General features: G+C 49.1%; 1 protein-coding gene and 1 long non-coding RNA gene across 2 annotated transcripts in view; one reads left to right on the top strand and one right to left on the bottom strand.

Annotated features, from left to right (window-relative positions):
• AJM1 (apical junction component 1 homolog) overlaps window positions 1-14337 on the top strand; it is a 28741-nt gene extending 14404 nt beyond the window's left edge. The window contains exon 2 of the mRNA XM_068248951.1: window positions 10544-14337. Coding sequence (XP_068105052.1) covers window positions 10598-13864 — 3267 coding nt within the window. The 5' untranslated portion in view covers window positions 10544-10597 and the 3' untranslated portion in view covers window positions 13865-14337. The remainder of the gene's footprint in view (window positions 1-10543) is intronic.
• LOC137527903 (uncharacterized) overlaps window positions 1-16329 on the bottom strand; it is a 51437-nt gene that overhangs the window by 10226 nt on the left and 24882 nt on the right. The gene's annotated exons all lie outside the window — the stretch shown is intronic.

Genomic DNA, 16329 nt, shown 5'->3' with positions numbered 1-16329 from the left:
GCCGCGCACATGGCTACTTAATATGCACTGCACTGGCGGCCGCTGATTGGCCGGCGGGACCACGTGATGCAGAGTGTCTCGCTCCGCATCACTTGGTCCCGCCGGCCAATCAGCGCCACCCTGGGAGACCTTATGCGGATAGAGCCGCCTAACGCGGCTCACTCTACTGTCCTCTCCCGCATCACCATACGTTGCGTTAGGTGCACGTTATGCGACCTTAACGTAGCACCTAACGCAACGTCTTAGTGTGTAAGTAGCCTAAATGTTGTATGGTCTCATAGGAATGATACAGTCTTATACACAGTTTCAGTGTCCCAGAGCTAAAATATATGAACTATTGACCTTTTTTTTAAATCTATCCCCTGCACTGAGAAGTTGTTCTCTGCCAGGCAAAGGTTGTATGGCTGTGATTCTGTATTTGTGAGGGTTAAGTTAAAGTATGACTGGGTCCTGACTGGAGAGAAATGGTCACATGCATACCTGAATGGTTAACTCTTTCAGGCAGAAAAAGAAGAAATGGAACACAGCCTAGTTATTTGTGTACTTAGCACTGTACATGCACATGTCTATCCCATCAATGTACACGTCACCTCAGGTATCCTTTATAGCCTTAATTGTTTGCACTTGAATATTGATGCACAACAGGATGAAAAGGTAAATGATAAAATGAATGAAAAACAATAAAATAAATAAAGTTTGAGGTGGCTTACCTCAATGAAGACAAATTCATACAAAAATGAGATTTAATAGCGCTGGCAACGCATTTCATGGGTCCCGGCCCACTTCATCAGGCCAAATCAAGTGCCTCACTGTGTTAAGAGCCAAAGTTTGAGCACCTTGAACCACCTTAAACTTTATTTATTTTATTCATTTTATCATTTTCTGTGCACCTTTTAATCTTGTTGTGCATTATATTCCCCCCCCCCCCCCGACTCACGGTAGGGGGTACCCTTGGACCCCTAGGGCCTTTTTCTCAAAAAGTTTGACCATTTCTGGATAGCCTGGACCCCCCAAGTGGAGTCGGGTTTATTGATCTCCACCTGCCTGCAGTGGTTGGTTGCCCCTTTGCAACCTCCCTTTGTGAGTACTCCCTTTGTGTTTATATTGTTTTGCTTCTTCTATCATATGTGACGTATGGCACAACTCGGGCTCCCGGAGTTTCTGTGGTTTTTCGATCCAGGGTGACTGTTCACCCTCCACTTTGTCTACTTGAATATCGAAGATTTCATTTAATTCCTGTCCTGGTGTTGCATATTCCTATGAAGCTAAAACGCTGCCAAAGCTGCAAAGTTAGTAGGGAACAGCAAATAAAAACAAAATACAGGTTCCCATCTTTAATGAATGCCATACAATAATGAGGTTGAATTAACTAGCAATGTACAAAGCTATGTGTTGATTAATGCTTTGTGATCAGCATTGCATCTAGAGTTCCTTCTTGGTTTTTGCACACTAAGCTGGGACAGGGAGTCAACACTCTGCACAGCTATAGTGCTGCATTACTGGCCACAAAGAGTTAAACGCTCAGTAGAAGGAGGAGGTGGGTGGAACTCAGTGTGCACAGGTAGAGGCTGGCTGCTGCCTTTTACAAGAACCTCCTTGATTATCTCATGTGGCCAGGCCCGGATTTCATCACAGGAGCCTATAGGCACAGAAGTCCTGGCAACCTAGACTTAGCCCTCCATGAACCTACAAACCCCCACCGAACCGCACTGCAAGTGTACTGGCTGTCCCCGCTGTCACTCCTCCCTTACTTCCCTTGCCCGGTGTAGGTAGCTATGGGTGCCCCTCAGTATTAGTTAGCCAGAGATACCTTCAGTATTAAGAAGCTAGTGGTGCCCCTGACTGGAGGGAGATTTCTTCAGTGGAATGCAGAGAGCTCTGCATAGGAAAGGATGCACTAGGGGAATGAAGTGAACCACCTTTCCATTATCAGGGGCCTGTATGCACGTGCTTTATGGTAAATCCAGCCCTGCATGTGGCTGATGATGGGAAGGAGGTGGAGTTTGGAGAGATGTCTCTTCAGTAAAGCTGAACTGTCACCTCAACAGGAAATGGAGGCAGTGGAGCCAGCAGACAGGAAATGGAGACAGATAAGCCAGCAGACAGGAAATGGAGGCAGAGGAGTCAGCAGACAGGAAATGGAGGCCGAGGAGTCAGCAGACTGGAAATGGAGGCAGAGGAGGCAGCAGACAGGAAATGGAGGCAGAGGAGCCAGCAGACAGGAAATGGAGACAGATGAGCCAGCAGACAGGAAATGGAGGCAGAGGAGTCAGCAGACAGGAAATGGAGGCAGAGGAGCCAGCACACAGGAAATGGAGACAGATGAGCCAGCAGACAGGAAATGGAGGCAGAGGAGTCAGCAGACAGGAAATGGAGGCAGAGGAGTCAGCAGACAGGAAATGGAGACAGATGAGCTAGCAGGCAGGAAATGGAGGCAGAGGAGTCAGCAGACAGGAAATGGAGACAGATAAGCCAGCAGGCAGGAAATTGAGGCAGAGGAGTCAGCAGACAGGAAATGGAGGCAGAGGAGGCAGCAGACAGGAAATGGAGGCAGAGGAGCCAGCAGACAGGAAATGAAGGCAGAGAAGTCAGCAGACAGGAAATGGAGGCAGTGGAGCCAGCAGACAGGAAATTGAGGCAGAGGAGCCAGCAGACAGGAAATGAAGGCAGAGGAGTCAGCAGACAGGAAATGGAGGCAGAGGAGGCAGCAGACAGGAAATGAAGGCAGAGGAGCCTGCAGACAGGAAATGGAGGCAGAGGAGCCAGCAGACAGGAAATGGAGGCAGTGGAGCCAGCAGACAGCAAATTGAGGCAGAGGAGCCAGCAGACAGGAAATGAAGGCAGAGGAGTCAGCAGAAGGAAATGGAGGCAGAGGAGCCAGCAGACAGGAAATGGAGGCCGAGGAGCCAGCAGACAGGAAATGGAGGCAGTGGAGCCAGCAGACAGGAAATGGAGGCAGAGGAGTCAGCAGACAGGAAATGGAGGCAGAGGAGCCAGCAGACAGGAAATGGAGGCAGTGGAGCCAGCAGACAGGAAATGGAGGCAGAGGAGCGAGCAGACAGGAAATGGAGGCAGAGGAGCCAGCAGACAGGAAATGGAGGCAGATGAGCCAGCAGACAGAATATGGAGGCAGAAGCCAGCAGACAGGAAATGAAGGCAGAGGAGTCAGCAGACAGAATATGGAGGCAGAGGAGCCAGCACACAGGAAATGGAGGCAGGGCAGAGGAGCCAGCAGACAGGAAATGGAGGCAGAGGAGCCAGCAGACAGGAAATGGAGGCAGAGGAGCCAGCAGACAGAATATGGAGGCAGAAGCCAGCAGACAGGAAATGAAGGCAGAGGAGTCAGCAGACAGAATATGGAGGCAGAGGAGCCAGCTCACAGGAAATGGAGGCAGAGGAGCCAGCAGACAGAATATGGAGGCAGAGGAGCCAGCAGACAGGAAATGGAGGCAGAGGAGCCAGCAGACAGAATATGGAGGCAGAGGAGCCAGCAGACAGGAAATGGAGGCAGAGGAGCCAGCAGACAGGAAATGGAGGCAGAAGAGCCAGCAGACATGAAATGGAGGGAGATGAGCCAGCAGACAGGAAATGAAGGCAGAGGAGCCAGCAGACAGGAAATGGAGGCAGAGGAGTCAGCAGACAGGAAATGGAGGCAGAGGAGCCAGCTGACAGGAAATGGAGGCAGAGGAGCCAGCAGACAGAATATGGAGGCAGAGGAGCCAGCACACAGCAAATTGAGGCAGAGGAGCCAGCAGACAGGAAATGGAGGCAGTGGAGCCAGCAGACAGCAAATTGAGGCAGAGGAGCCAGCAGACAGGAAATGGAGGCAGAGGAGTCAGCAGAAGGAAACGGAGGTAGAGGAAACAGAAAACAGGAAATGGAGGCAGAGGAGCCAGCACACAGGAAATGGAGGCAGAGGAGCCAGCACACAGGAAATGGAGGCAGAGGAGCCAGCAGACAGAATATGGAGGCAGAGGAGCCAGCAGACAGGAAATGGAGGCAGTGGAGCCAGCAGACAGGAAATGGAGGTAGAGGAGCCAGCAGACAGGAAATGGAGGTAGAGGAGCCAGCAGACAGGAAACGGAGGCAGAGGAGCCAGCAGACAGGAAATGGAGGCAGAGGAGCCAGCAGACAGAATATGGAGGCAGAGGAGCCAGCAGACAGGAAATGGAGGTAGAGGAGCCAGCAGACAGGAAATGGAGGCAGTGGAGCCAGCACACAGGAAATGGAGGCAGAGGAGCCAGCAGACAGGAAATGGAGGCAGTGGAGCCAGCAGACAGGAAATGGAGGCAGTGGAGCCACCAGACAGGAAATGGAGGTAGAGGAGCCAGCAGGCAGGAAATGGAGGCAGAGTAGCCAGCAGACAGGAAATGGAGGCAGAGGAGCCAGCACACAGGAAATGGAGGCAGAGGAGCCAGCAGACAGGAAATGGAGGCAGAGGAGCCAGCAGACAGGAAATGGAGGCAGATGAGCCAGCAAACAGGAAATGGAGGCAGTGGAGCCAGCACACAGGAAATGGAGGCAGAGGAGCCAGCAGACAGGAAATGGAGGCAGAGGAGTCAGCAGACAGGAAATGGAGGTAGAGAAGCCAGCAGACAGAATATGGAGGTAGAGGAGCCAGCAGACAGGAAATGGAGGCAGAGGAGCCAGCAGACAGAATATGGAGGCAGAGGAGCCAGCAGACAGGAAATGGAGGCAGTGGAGCCAGCAGACAGGAAATGGAGGCAGAGGAGCCAGCAGACAGGAAATGGAGGCAGTGGAGCCAGCAGACAGAATATGGAGGCAGAGGAGCCAGCAGACAGGAAATGGAGGCAGAGGAGTCAGCAGACAGGAAATGGAGGTAGAGGGGCCAGCAGACAGGAAATGGAGGTAGAGGAGCCAGCACACAGGAAATGGAGGTAGAGGAGCCAGCACACAGGAAATGGAGGCAGAGGAGCCAGCAGACAGGAAATGGAGGCAGAGGAGTCAGCAGACAGGAAATGGAGGTAGAGGAGCCAGCAGACAGAATATGGAGGTAGAGGAGCCAGCAGACAGGAAATGGAGGCAGAGGAGCCAGCAGACAGAATATGGAGGCAGAGGAGCCAGCAGACAGGAAATGGAGGCAGTGGAGCCAGCAGACAGGAAATGGAGGTAGAGGAGCCAGCAGACAGGAAATGGAGGTAGAGGAGCCAGCAGACAGGAAATGGAGGCAGAGGAGCCAGCAGACAGAATATGGAGGCAGAGGAGCCAGCAGACAGGAAATGGAGGTAGAGGAGCCAGCAGACAGGAAATGGAGGCAGTGGAGCCAGCAGACAGGAAATGGAGGCAGAGGAGCCAGCAGACAGGAAATGGAGGCAGTGGAGCCAGCAGACAGGAAATGGAGGCAGTGGAGCCAGCAGACAGGAAATGGAGGTAGAGGAGCCAGCAGACAGGAAATGGAGGCAGAGTAGCCAGCAGACAGGAAATGGAGGCAGAGGAGCCAGCACACAGGAAATGGAGGCAGAGGAGCCAGCAGACAGGAAATGGAGGCAGATGAGCCAGCAAACAGGAAATGGAGGCAGTGGAGCCAGCAGACAGAATATGGAGGCAGAGGAGCCAGCAGACAGGAAATGGAGGCAGAGGAGTCAGCAGACAGGAAATGGAGGTAGAGGGGCCAGCAGAAAGGAAATGGAGGTAGAGGAGCCAGCACACAGGAAATGGAGGTAGAGGGGCCAGCAGACAGGAAATGGAGGTAGAGGAGCCAGCACACAGGAAATGGAGGCAGAGGAGCCAGCAGACAGGAAATGGAGGCAGAGGAGTCAGCAGACAGGAAATGGAGGTAGAGGAGCCAGCAGACAGAATATGGAGGTAGAGGAGCCAGCAGACAGGAAATGGAGGCAGAGTAGCCAGCACACAGGAAATGGAGGCAGATGGGTCAGCAAACAGGAAATGGAGGCAGAGGAGCCAGCAGACAGAATATGGAGGCAGAGGAGCCAGCAGACAGAATATGGAGGTAGAGGAGCCAGCAGACAGGAAATGGAGGCAGAGTAGCCAGCACACAGGAAATGGAGGTAGAAGAGCCAGCACACAGGAAATGGAGGCAGAGGAGCCAGCAGACAGGAAATGGAGGCAGAGTAGCCAGCACACAGGAAATGGAGGTAGAAGAGCCAGCACACAGGAAATGAAGGCAGAGGAGCCAGCAGACAGGAAATGGAGGTAGCGGGGCCAGCAGACAGGAAATGGAGGTAGAGGAGCCAGCAGACAGGAAATGGAGGTAGAGGAGCCAGCAGACAGGAAATGGAGGTAGAGGAGCCAGCAGACAGGAAATGGAGGTAGAGGAGCCAGCACACAGGAAATTGAGGCAGAGGAGGCAGCAGACAGGAAATGGAGGTAGAGGAGCCAGCAGACAGGAAATGGAGGTAGAGGAGCCAGCACACAGGAAATGGAGGTAGAGGAGCCAGCAGACAGGAAATGGAGGCAGAGGAGCCAGCACACAGGAAATGGAGGCAGAGGAGCCAGCACACAGGAAATGGAGGCAGAGGAGCCAGCAGACAGGAAATGGAGGCAGAGGAGCCAGCAGACAGGAAATTGAGGCAGAGGAGCCAGCAGACAGGAAATGGAGGCAGAGGAGGCAGCAGACAGGAAATGGAGGCAGAGGAGGCAGCAGACAGGAAATGGAGGCAGAGGAGGCAGCAGACAGGAAATGGAGGCAGAGGAGCCAGCAGACAAGAAATGGAGGTAGAGGAGCCAGCACACGGGAAATGGAGGTAGAGGAGCCAGCACACAGGAAATGGAGGCAGAGGAGCCAGCAGACAGGAAATGGAGGCAGAGGAGCCTGCAGACAGGAAATGGAGGCAGAGGAGCCTGCAGACAGGAAATGGAGGCAGAGGAGCATACGAACCGAAAATGGAGGTAGAGGAATCAAGATTAACTGCAAGAGTGCAGAAGTGCAATGCACAAAACTTTCTGAATTGCTAATAAATGCAAATCTACTATCATGTGCATTAAAAATGAAAAACTGAACCGCAGCCTTCAGAAAGTTTCCAGCCACTCCCCGGTGCTTTCGCAGGAAAGCCGCCCCCAACCATATGTGCAGTTCAGATTACATATGTGCAGTTGAGATTACATCTGTGCGGAGACAATACCGTCTCCCTTCTTCTTACACCAATCTGGAGTTGACGTTTACATAAGGCTGTTACCCAAGCAGATTATTCAGCGTTGTAGCACTTTGTCATGTTTGCTGGCGAGTATAGTAACGTAGATCTCGCATCTGTCAGTCTTGCGTGCATATGTTTACCAATGCGGTAAAGAGCATTTCCTATACCCGATATAGAATAATCTTTTATCCTGCACCACATTAGAAGAAAAATGCCGTAGAGGCATCCTAAAGGAATATATAGTGAATTCCTTTACATTTTGTATTGCATTTATTAGGTTTCGTAATTAAATTTAAAGGGTACCTGAAGTGAAGAAAAGTCCCCGTATGGGGTACTGACCTCGGGAAGGGGATGCCTCTGGATCCTAAAGAGGCTTCCCCTGTGCTCCTCCACAGTCTGGTTCCATCGCTGGGACCCCCTAAAGAGTGGCCGCCCTGATCATGAATGCTAGCTCCATCCTGCTTGGGCTCAGGCCCATGCTATTGCGCATTCGCAGACAGCTTCCACCTGCGCAGTAGCATGGGCTATTTCTGAAGAAAGGACAAAGCTAGCACGCATGCACAAGGTGCCAACATGCGCTGCTATGGCGGAACTCTCTTTCCGGGTCAAGGATGCCAACTCAGGTGAGGGGAGGGGCCCGGTCTGGACACTTTTCAAAATGCTTGGAGGCAATCTGGGGCAAAAGAAGGACGCAAACTGCATCCCAGAAGGATTAAACAGCTTCACAGGTGATTACTTTTTTTTTTAACCCTGGTCATGGGGTTCTCCCATCCTCCTCCACAGTCTCTTTCCAGTGGTAGGAACTCCAAAAATCTGCTTAAAAGCGCATGTTGGCACCTTGTGTATGTGGGCTAGCTCTGTCCTGCTCGGCTTTCTTCAGAAATAGCCGGGCTGGATCAGGTTAAGTGACAGATAATGTATATGTTACGGCCAGAACCCGAAGTCTGGCCACTTTGGGATCTGGCCGGCCAAAACGCGACGTGGCCGTGCCTCTGCGGCTAATGTTAGAAATGAAATGATTCCCTTTTCACGTATTTTCTGGCCGTCTCGGCCAAATGTATCAACAGTTAGTTAATTTAATGAAATTAAGCCGGCGGCAATGTTAAGAGATGAAGCCGCCGCCTTCAGCTCTCTCTCTCCTCCCCCTGCCTCTCTCCTATACAATACTGGCAGCCGGGGGACATGCGTGTCCCCGAGAGAGTCGTTTGTCGCGCCAGGGAATCCTGCTGTTTGTTCCTGCAGAGCGGGTACTGGCAGAAGCAATGTCTGTAGCCTCCCCGCTCTGCTTCCCTGGCGCGACGAACGACTCTGGGGGGACACGCATGTCCCCCAGCTGCCCAGTATTGTATAGGAGAGAGGCAAGGGGGAGGAGAAGAGGCAGAGCCGAAGCCGGTGGCTTCATCTGTTAATATCGCCGCCGGCTTAATTTCATTAAATTAACTAACTTTTGATACATTTAGCCGCAGCGAGACGGCCAGAAAATACATGAAACTTACGGGAATCATTCCATTTCTAACATTGGCCGCAGGGGCACGGCCACGTCACGTTTTGGCCGGCCAGATCGGCCGTAACATATATATCTATCAGTAGTGAAAATGTACATACATCAACAGAAAGAACAGTTAATTTCTGCCGGGGTTTCCAAGTGGTCGGTACGCAGTGGGTAATGACGACCTGGAGACCCGGTGGAAGTGGCAGTGCTTTGGCCAGGGATTGCTGTACAGCCGCCATACTGCTGTGTAAGGATCCTGATAAATATAACTATTGTTTGCACTGATAAAATGTAACTAAAATAAAAAAAATGCCTCTAGAACGCTTTGTCACCCATGCAGGCTGCTATAGCCAAGTGTAGAGCTGAGCTACACCACTCCACCCGGTCCATGGTATGGGGGGGCTCTGGGAGAGAGGCGCTGCAGAGCTCCCCCAGCTCCCTTGTCTATACCATGGACAAGAGGCCAATACCCATCTCCGGCGCCCAGGAGGAGGGTGGGGTTAACTACCCTCAACCTGGGCGTGTAGGCTCGGGAGAGTGGGGGGTTCATGGTAGCATCTCCTTTAACAAGGGATGGAAATAAGTCCAAAGAATTGCACACCGCGTTCACCTGTTTTGGTGGTGCTGGACCAAGTGGCTGAAGTAATCCAAAGTAACAGAGAGGTCCGCCAGCAATAGCTGGACGCCGAATTACATAATTCCCCACCATCCACGTGGACCTGGAGGGGGAATAGTAATTAACGCCGCCGGGAGTTGTGCAGGAGCAGGGTTAGCCATATATCGGCTGTATCCTGCACCCAAGTCTCCTGGCGGCAATCTCATCCATACGCAGCTCTGCACACCACACTCTTAAGAAACTTGCATTTATTGACCATCACCATAATTATCCAACCATATTGCCACCTTTGTCAAGGCACAGTACAGATGTGACCCTCTATGGCCTCGAAATATGGTCTGATGTGTATAGTGTTGGAACGATAAATGCAAGTTCCTTAAGAGTGTGGTGTGCAAATCTGCATACAGATGAAATTGCCGCCGGGAGATTTGGGCCCAGGATATAGCCAATAAGCGTCTCACCCTGCTCCTGCATAAGTCCCGGTGGCTTAATAACTATTTCCCCTCCAGGTAGATGTGGATGGTAGGGAATGATGTAATTCGGCTGCTAGCTATTGCTGGTGGCCGAATTACACTGTTTTAAAAGTAACTGTTCGCTGTATTGGACCTTAAAGTGGATCCGAGATGAAAAAGTAACTATAACAAATAACTTGCCTATATATCTTACTAAAGTTTAGATAGTTTACACAGCAAATCTAGCTGCAAACAGCTTTAAAAGTTTATAATTATTTATTCTTGTGATACAATGAGGGCAGCCATGTTCTGTTTGTCACATTGTCACAGGCCGGAGGGCTGGAGATGCTATCAGCTTGCCTGTGTGTAAATTCACTCCCCTCTCCTCCTCCCTCCTCCTCTCTGCCTCTGAAATCAATGGCTAGTAACCTCCTCCTCCTCCTGCCCAGACTGAGCTCCCATAAGCCCCTGCTACCTGGGACTGAGTGCCAAGGCTCTCTGAAACGCTGTGGGCGAGGCTAGTTTAGTTTATAGGGAATTAGAGTATTAAAACAAAAACAAAAAAAGTATTTGGCTTGAGGAACGCCCTATAAACCATATGAAAGGAACACAATTATGCAATGAGTAAAAGTTTATCTCGGATCCACTTTAAGAGTGTGATATGCGGACCTCCCTTTGTTACTTTCCATTAACAAGGGGACCCCCAGATCCCTATTTAGCAGTATACGGGGTATATACAAACAGTGTGGCACTGGTGATCCCTTTTTTTTTTTGCCCAGGAGTTCCCCCTGTTGGTTACGAGTGGTACATAAAAAAAGTAATTTCTTGCATGTACAAAATAATCAAATTCTCCTGTTCTTCTCTACAGATTAGCGCTGAGATGAGGTGAGACTACGCTACGCCAGGAGCACGCTACATTAAGATGACACGAACAGACCCGCCTGACATACTCGTATCTACAGTTTACCGAGACGTTAAGGTGACATTAAGCACTGATTCTCCAGTCCGTGGCTCATATGCACAATGTGACAGCTTCATGTCCAGCAACAAAGACCCCAACCAGCCATCATTCAACAAGAGGCACTGCCGCAGCTTCGACTTCCTTGAATCTTTTGACGACCAGTTGACCATCGTTCCAACCATGGACCCCTACCAACGAGGAACTCGCAAGCGTGCCGATACTCCTGAACCATCAAACCAGCCTCTAGTGAGAAAGTCTTCTGCCAGATCCAACCCACAATACACTTCTCAAGGGGTGGACACATCAAAGGAAGCGGCAAAGGAACCGAGGCGACGTCCAAGGTCAAAAAGTGCTCCAAGGGTCAAAACCACTTTCACATCAGTTCCCATACAGATGTCTTCATCGCAGTCTCCACCACCCACCGCCAGGAGGAGCAGGGAAACTGTGAGGGTTACAAGAGAGCCACAGAAGGCAGTGGCTTCTCCTAAAAGAGAGGTCACCTATGCTCCTACAAAGGTATTAATGAATGAGGTCCACCCCATAAAATTACAACCTCAGCGCAACAGTGCCAGTCGCATCTCCCCTTTGTGCGTGAGCAATAACTGCGTGGAAGAGCCCCAAGTTGGGAAGCCAATGTCTAGCCCCCATGTGCGTTGCCGGGTTGACATAAAGCCAGATGATGCTGTTATCCAGCACGCCGCCCACGCTGCCAAACCCACCCAAAACTGGGGAGAGCCACAGCATTACGCCAGGCAGCCTGGCACACCCAGGAGTCTAGCCGTGCCAAACGCAAGACTGATGTCAGTGTCTCGTACGCCTACCCCTAGCGATTCCTACAGTGTTGACCCAAGAATGGCCCACTTCGCTTGCACACCAGGGCAGGAGATGTACGGAACTGACTTAAGGGGAATTCCGTACCAAAGTGTGGCTTCCCCAAGGGATTATGCACAGTACAACACCAGAGATGGTGGGCAGTATGTCAGCCCCACAATTCCCACAGCGTATTACTACGCTGAGGAAGATGGCCAAATCCCGGTCAAACCTCGGGGATATTATCCTCGCCCATATCCCGATCCTGCTGTGGCTGCACACACATATTATGAAGAAAACCCTGTGGTTCAGCCCAGAGCTTATTATATAGAAGACCCTAGGCCTTATCCTATTCCTGAAGCCACAATAAGGACGTTCTATAGTGATGATCCTCGTTTTTACCCTCCTCGCAGTGCCCCTACCAAAAGTCTTTATAGTGAGGACATGAGGTCTTATCCACTTCAGAGTACTTCATCGAAACTTTATTACTCAGAGGATATTGCAAAATATTCAGAGAGGGATGCATTATCCAGGACATATCCATACCCCAGGACTGCCCAACAGCCCTTACAGTTTAGTGAATGGTATTTTCCTGATCAGAGTCCCATATCTTACCAACCCATTCAGATGCCATCATTTCCTACCCAGACCACAGGCAGAGAAGCAATGTTGTCATCGTGGCATGCTTCATACAGCATGAACCAGCAGAGACTCGGGAACGATTCCAGGAACTATTCCCGATCTTGGGACAACATTCTGAATACCGGTGGGCGCAAAGAGGACCCACTTTCACGAGGTCGCAGCTATGAGAATCTGTTGTGCCGTGAACGATGTGCCTTATCGCCAGATGATAGACGCCAGCCTGTGGTTGTGAATCTCTCTTGTTCCCCCAAGCGCTATGCGGCCCTTTCCCTCTCAGAGAACTCCATCGTGGAGAAGGTCCATACGGATGGGGGCACTGGGAGGTACACCATGGGCCGATCATGGTTCGTTACCCCAGAGATCACCATTACGGACAATGATTTGAGAGCCAATGGAGTGGGAAGGAGTGAGCGGCGCTCTGCTAGCTGGGATGTGATTGATTCTGGAGTCTCTCCGACTGCTTACCCAACACATGCCTCCTACCCAACCAAAGAGAAGATGCCAAGCAGGTCCTCCCGGCACCGAAGCCTGGAGCAACTTGATGAACTGATTGCTGATCTGGTGATAGATTATAAGCCCCCCTCAAGCCGCCGTCCTAGTGAAGCAGATGCTTTGGCTGACCAGTTGAGAAAGTTGATTAAAGAAGACATGATAGGGATTCCACGGAAACCAGAACATTATGGACAGATGGCTCATCTCCTCCAAAATCGTCCCCTCAAAGAACAGCCTACTCCCACCTTCCCTGAGTCCCAGAGGGGACAGCATAGGGGTGCTTATCCTGAAGTGCCAGTATCCAGTCCCCATAAGCCCTTAGAGGACTGTTCACCAGATCTTAGTGCTGATGAGGATGACCTGTTGACATGTTCAAATGCCAAGTGCAGGCGCACGGAGACCATGTTTAATGCTTGCCTCTATTTTAAATCCTGCCATAGCTGCTACACTTATTATTGTTCCCGTAACTGCCGACGGGAGGACTGGGACATACACAAAGAGAGCTGTATTTATGGACGTATGGGCAGTGTCTGCCGTCACGTGCTCAAATTTTGCAGAGAGAACACTGAGGTGCACAAAGCTTTCTCTCGAATTGCCAAGGTGGGTTATCTTTCTCGTGGGAGAGGAGTGCTCTTTCTTGGCTTCCCCAACCCAGGCTCTGCAGATAATTTTCTTCAACTGGGCCTGGAGGGCCTGCTCATGTCCCCCACTTACCTGTCTCTAAGGGAACTTGAGAGCTACTCAGACAACCTTGGAGAACATGCCAAGGAGCTGCAAATAGCTGGCAATCAATACGACCCCGAGGAATGTTTCATTTTGAATGTAACAGTGGCTGTGGGGCAAAGTGGCCAAGACCGGCTCTCATCCAGAGCCCACCATGTCCCCACTATTCGCAAGTATGCCAAAATAGCCTTAGCCTCTTCTAGTCCAGAGAGGAAGATCACAAAAAAAGAAAAGGACATGGAGACCCTTATCCTGACTCCACCTCCCGGAACTGCCGACTTGGACAAGGATGGAGAGGAGGGCAGAAAGGCCCGGGAGGTTTGCTTTATACACATCCAGAGGGAATTGAGGATAAGGGGGGTCTTCCTACGACATGAGTATCCTAAGATCTACCAGCAGCTATGTGAGTTTGTGGAGAATAATAAGAGATTTACACCCACTACCATCTATCCCATTGACCGGAGGACTGGCAAGCAATTCATGTGCATGATTATGGCAGCTTCAGAACCCAGGACTCTTGACTGGGTCGCCAGTCCAAATCTCTTAGATGATCTAATGTAACTTCTGTTTCCAGAGACAACGGCACTTCCCCCGACTTTTGGCTCCTAGTTTTGTAGTTCACCGGATCTTTTGTACCAGGAGACATCTTACAATACAGCCTTTTTTGGATGGGGAATGAAACAGTGGGTAACGTCAGCCATGGCTGGTTTAATAAACCCCTTGGTAGAGGAAATTAAACTTAAAAAAAAAAAAAAAAAAAATTACTTAAGATGGCATGCAGTAAGACACATTTTGTGGCAATGAGAGACTTCAGATGTCTCTCACGTACCAAAGGCCACAACCCCACAAACACGTGGCTTTTTATACATATATAGATATATAAATATATATAGAATAACTGAATAGTTTATTTTATAGTAAGATGATATTGTAGTTTGCTATTTAATATTATATACAGTGTCGGACTGGCCATGAATAATTTAAGAGGATGTTTGGGTGGACCCTGGCCTTAATCGGGCTCCTACAATCTATTTAACACAGAAATATATAAATAAAAAAATCTATTTATTGCATTTCCAAACATAGAAAATGCAAACAAATCCATAATTTAGGTTGTTGTGTATTTATGGTTTCACGTATCTATCTGAATATTAAAATATACAATCTTTTACGTTACCATGGAGCCTAGTTTTTTATATTATTGGTTGTCCATTGATACCCCAGTCCGACACTGACTATATATAAAGGGTGTCCGTTATATCTGAAGGATCGCCAGATTTTTAGTTTTAACGGCGCGTTGAATTGGACATTGAATAAGAGCAATCGAAGGTAATATCCTGTTACTATTTTAGCTTTTGAAAATTAGCTATAAAGGTATTTACTCTAGCTAAAGGGCCTTGCCTACCTCCCAGGTGGTGTGTAGATGTCCTCAAATCCAGGGAGCTTAGTTGAGCTTTAAAGGACGCCTGCACTTAGAGGGATATGGAGGAGGCCATATTTATTTCCTTATAAACCTTACCAGTCCTGCTGGTCTCTTTGGCTGCCATAGGATCTGGACCACATACCTGAAACAATCATGCAACTTGCAACTGAAGTCCGACTATTTTAAGTCAGACTTGTTTAGGATCCATAGCCAGGAAACTGGTATTGTTTAAAAGGAAATAAATATGGCTGCCTCCATATCCCTCTCATGTCAGGTGTCCTTTAAACTTCATCAGCCATGATAAGCTATATCTTCCAGGGAAAACCTGACGATTGTGTTGTATGTGGGGCTACCAGCCAAGCAGATGTTTACACCTTCCTTGTGGCTGAAGCAGGCAATCCAGGACATTTGATGACCTTCTCAGAAGGTAGCCAGACACCAAACTAGACAAGTACTTTAAGGACCAGAGAAACTACTGATGCTGATAACTCTTGAAAGACAAAATATTTTTTAAAAGGTCTAAATGTCAAAGGTTAGTCTTATTTGATGCCCAATCCAATTACTTTTCTTGAAAACCCCTTAAATTGTTGCGTGTGGTCTGGTATTAGTCATGGAGAGAATCCAAAGACATAACAACACAACGGTACAAGATTTCTTTGCAAGCTTTCAAAACATTTCTTCTTTAAGCATGATACAGAACTGGGTTAGATCCATACCTAGTTCTGATCCACTTCTGAAACATGCCTGAAGAAGAAACTTAAAGTCTCGAAAGCTCCCAAAGAAATCTTGTACAGTTAGTCATTAAACGGTGTCACCTAAGCAACTTTTGTGGTTATGTCTTCGGATCCTTAAACTGTCACGATTCGGAGCATATTGCCATCTTCCAAAGATCCCCTCAAGTTACCAGGAACAGCTGAAAAAAGCATAGACTCCTAACCTAATGCCTGCTATGCTAGCTCGCCGTTTGAGCCATTACCAAGATCTTCATCAATACCTGTTGCCGAGATCATAGTTTTAATGAAGAGTGGGATTTTGGGATTCCCAGTCTACAGGTGATTGTGATTAGAACAGTTAGATAAGTTCCTGTTTGGTTTAATAGTAATTTGCTACTATAAAGCTGTATAAGTTACAGCTATAGCCCATATCGAAGACCAGTTCTGGCAAGGCAATTGGCAATTTATGTGTATAAGGGAGGTTCTATCATGCACCAAAAATAAAACAACCTCTCCATATTGTAAAAGACATATGCAAGGGGAGGGGTGTCTTTTGAATGCCTTCAGAAAGCAATTCACATTAACATGTATGGAAGGCAGAATACCCAGACTTCAATAACTGCTCACAATTTTGCTTTTGTATATATAGTATTTAAAGCGGACCCAAACCAAACAATTTTTTTAATTCAGAATATTTAGTTACACCACTCTAACACATACAAAGATAAATAAATACTCCTTCAAGCCTATGAGCATTTCAGTGCATGCTTTTCACCCTTCTCTTTTCATAACTAGGGTTATACAGGTGGCAGCCATTACTTCTGAGCTTAGTAGGAGGTTTTAGATCATGGGCGTGTTTGTCATCAGCTACCGTCCCTCACAGGAGCCTA

Source organism: Hyperolius riggenbachi, chromosome 8, assembly GCF_040937935.1.
Source record: "Hyperolius riggenbachi isolate aHypRig1 chromosome 8, aHypRig1.pri, whole genome shotgun sequence".
Taxonomy (NCBI): domain Eukaryota; kingdom Metazoa; phylum Chordata; class Amphibia; order Anura; family Hyperoliidae; genus Hyperolius; species Hyperolius riggenbachi.
Note: the sequence above shows the minus strand (reverse complement) of the source record. Positions and strands in the feature narration are given on the sequence as shown.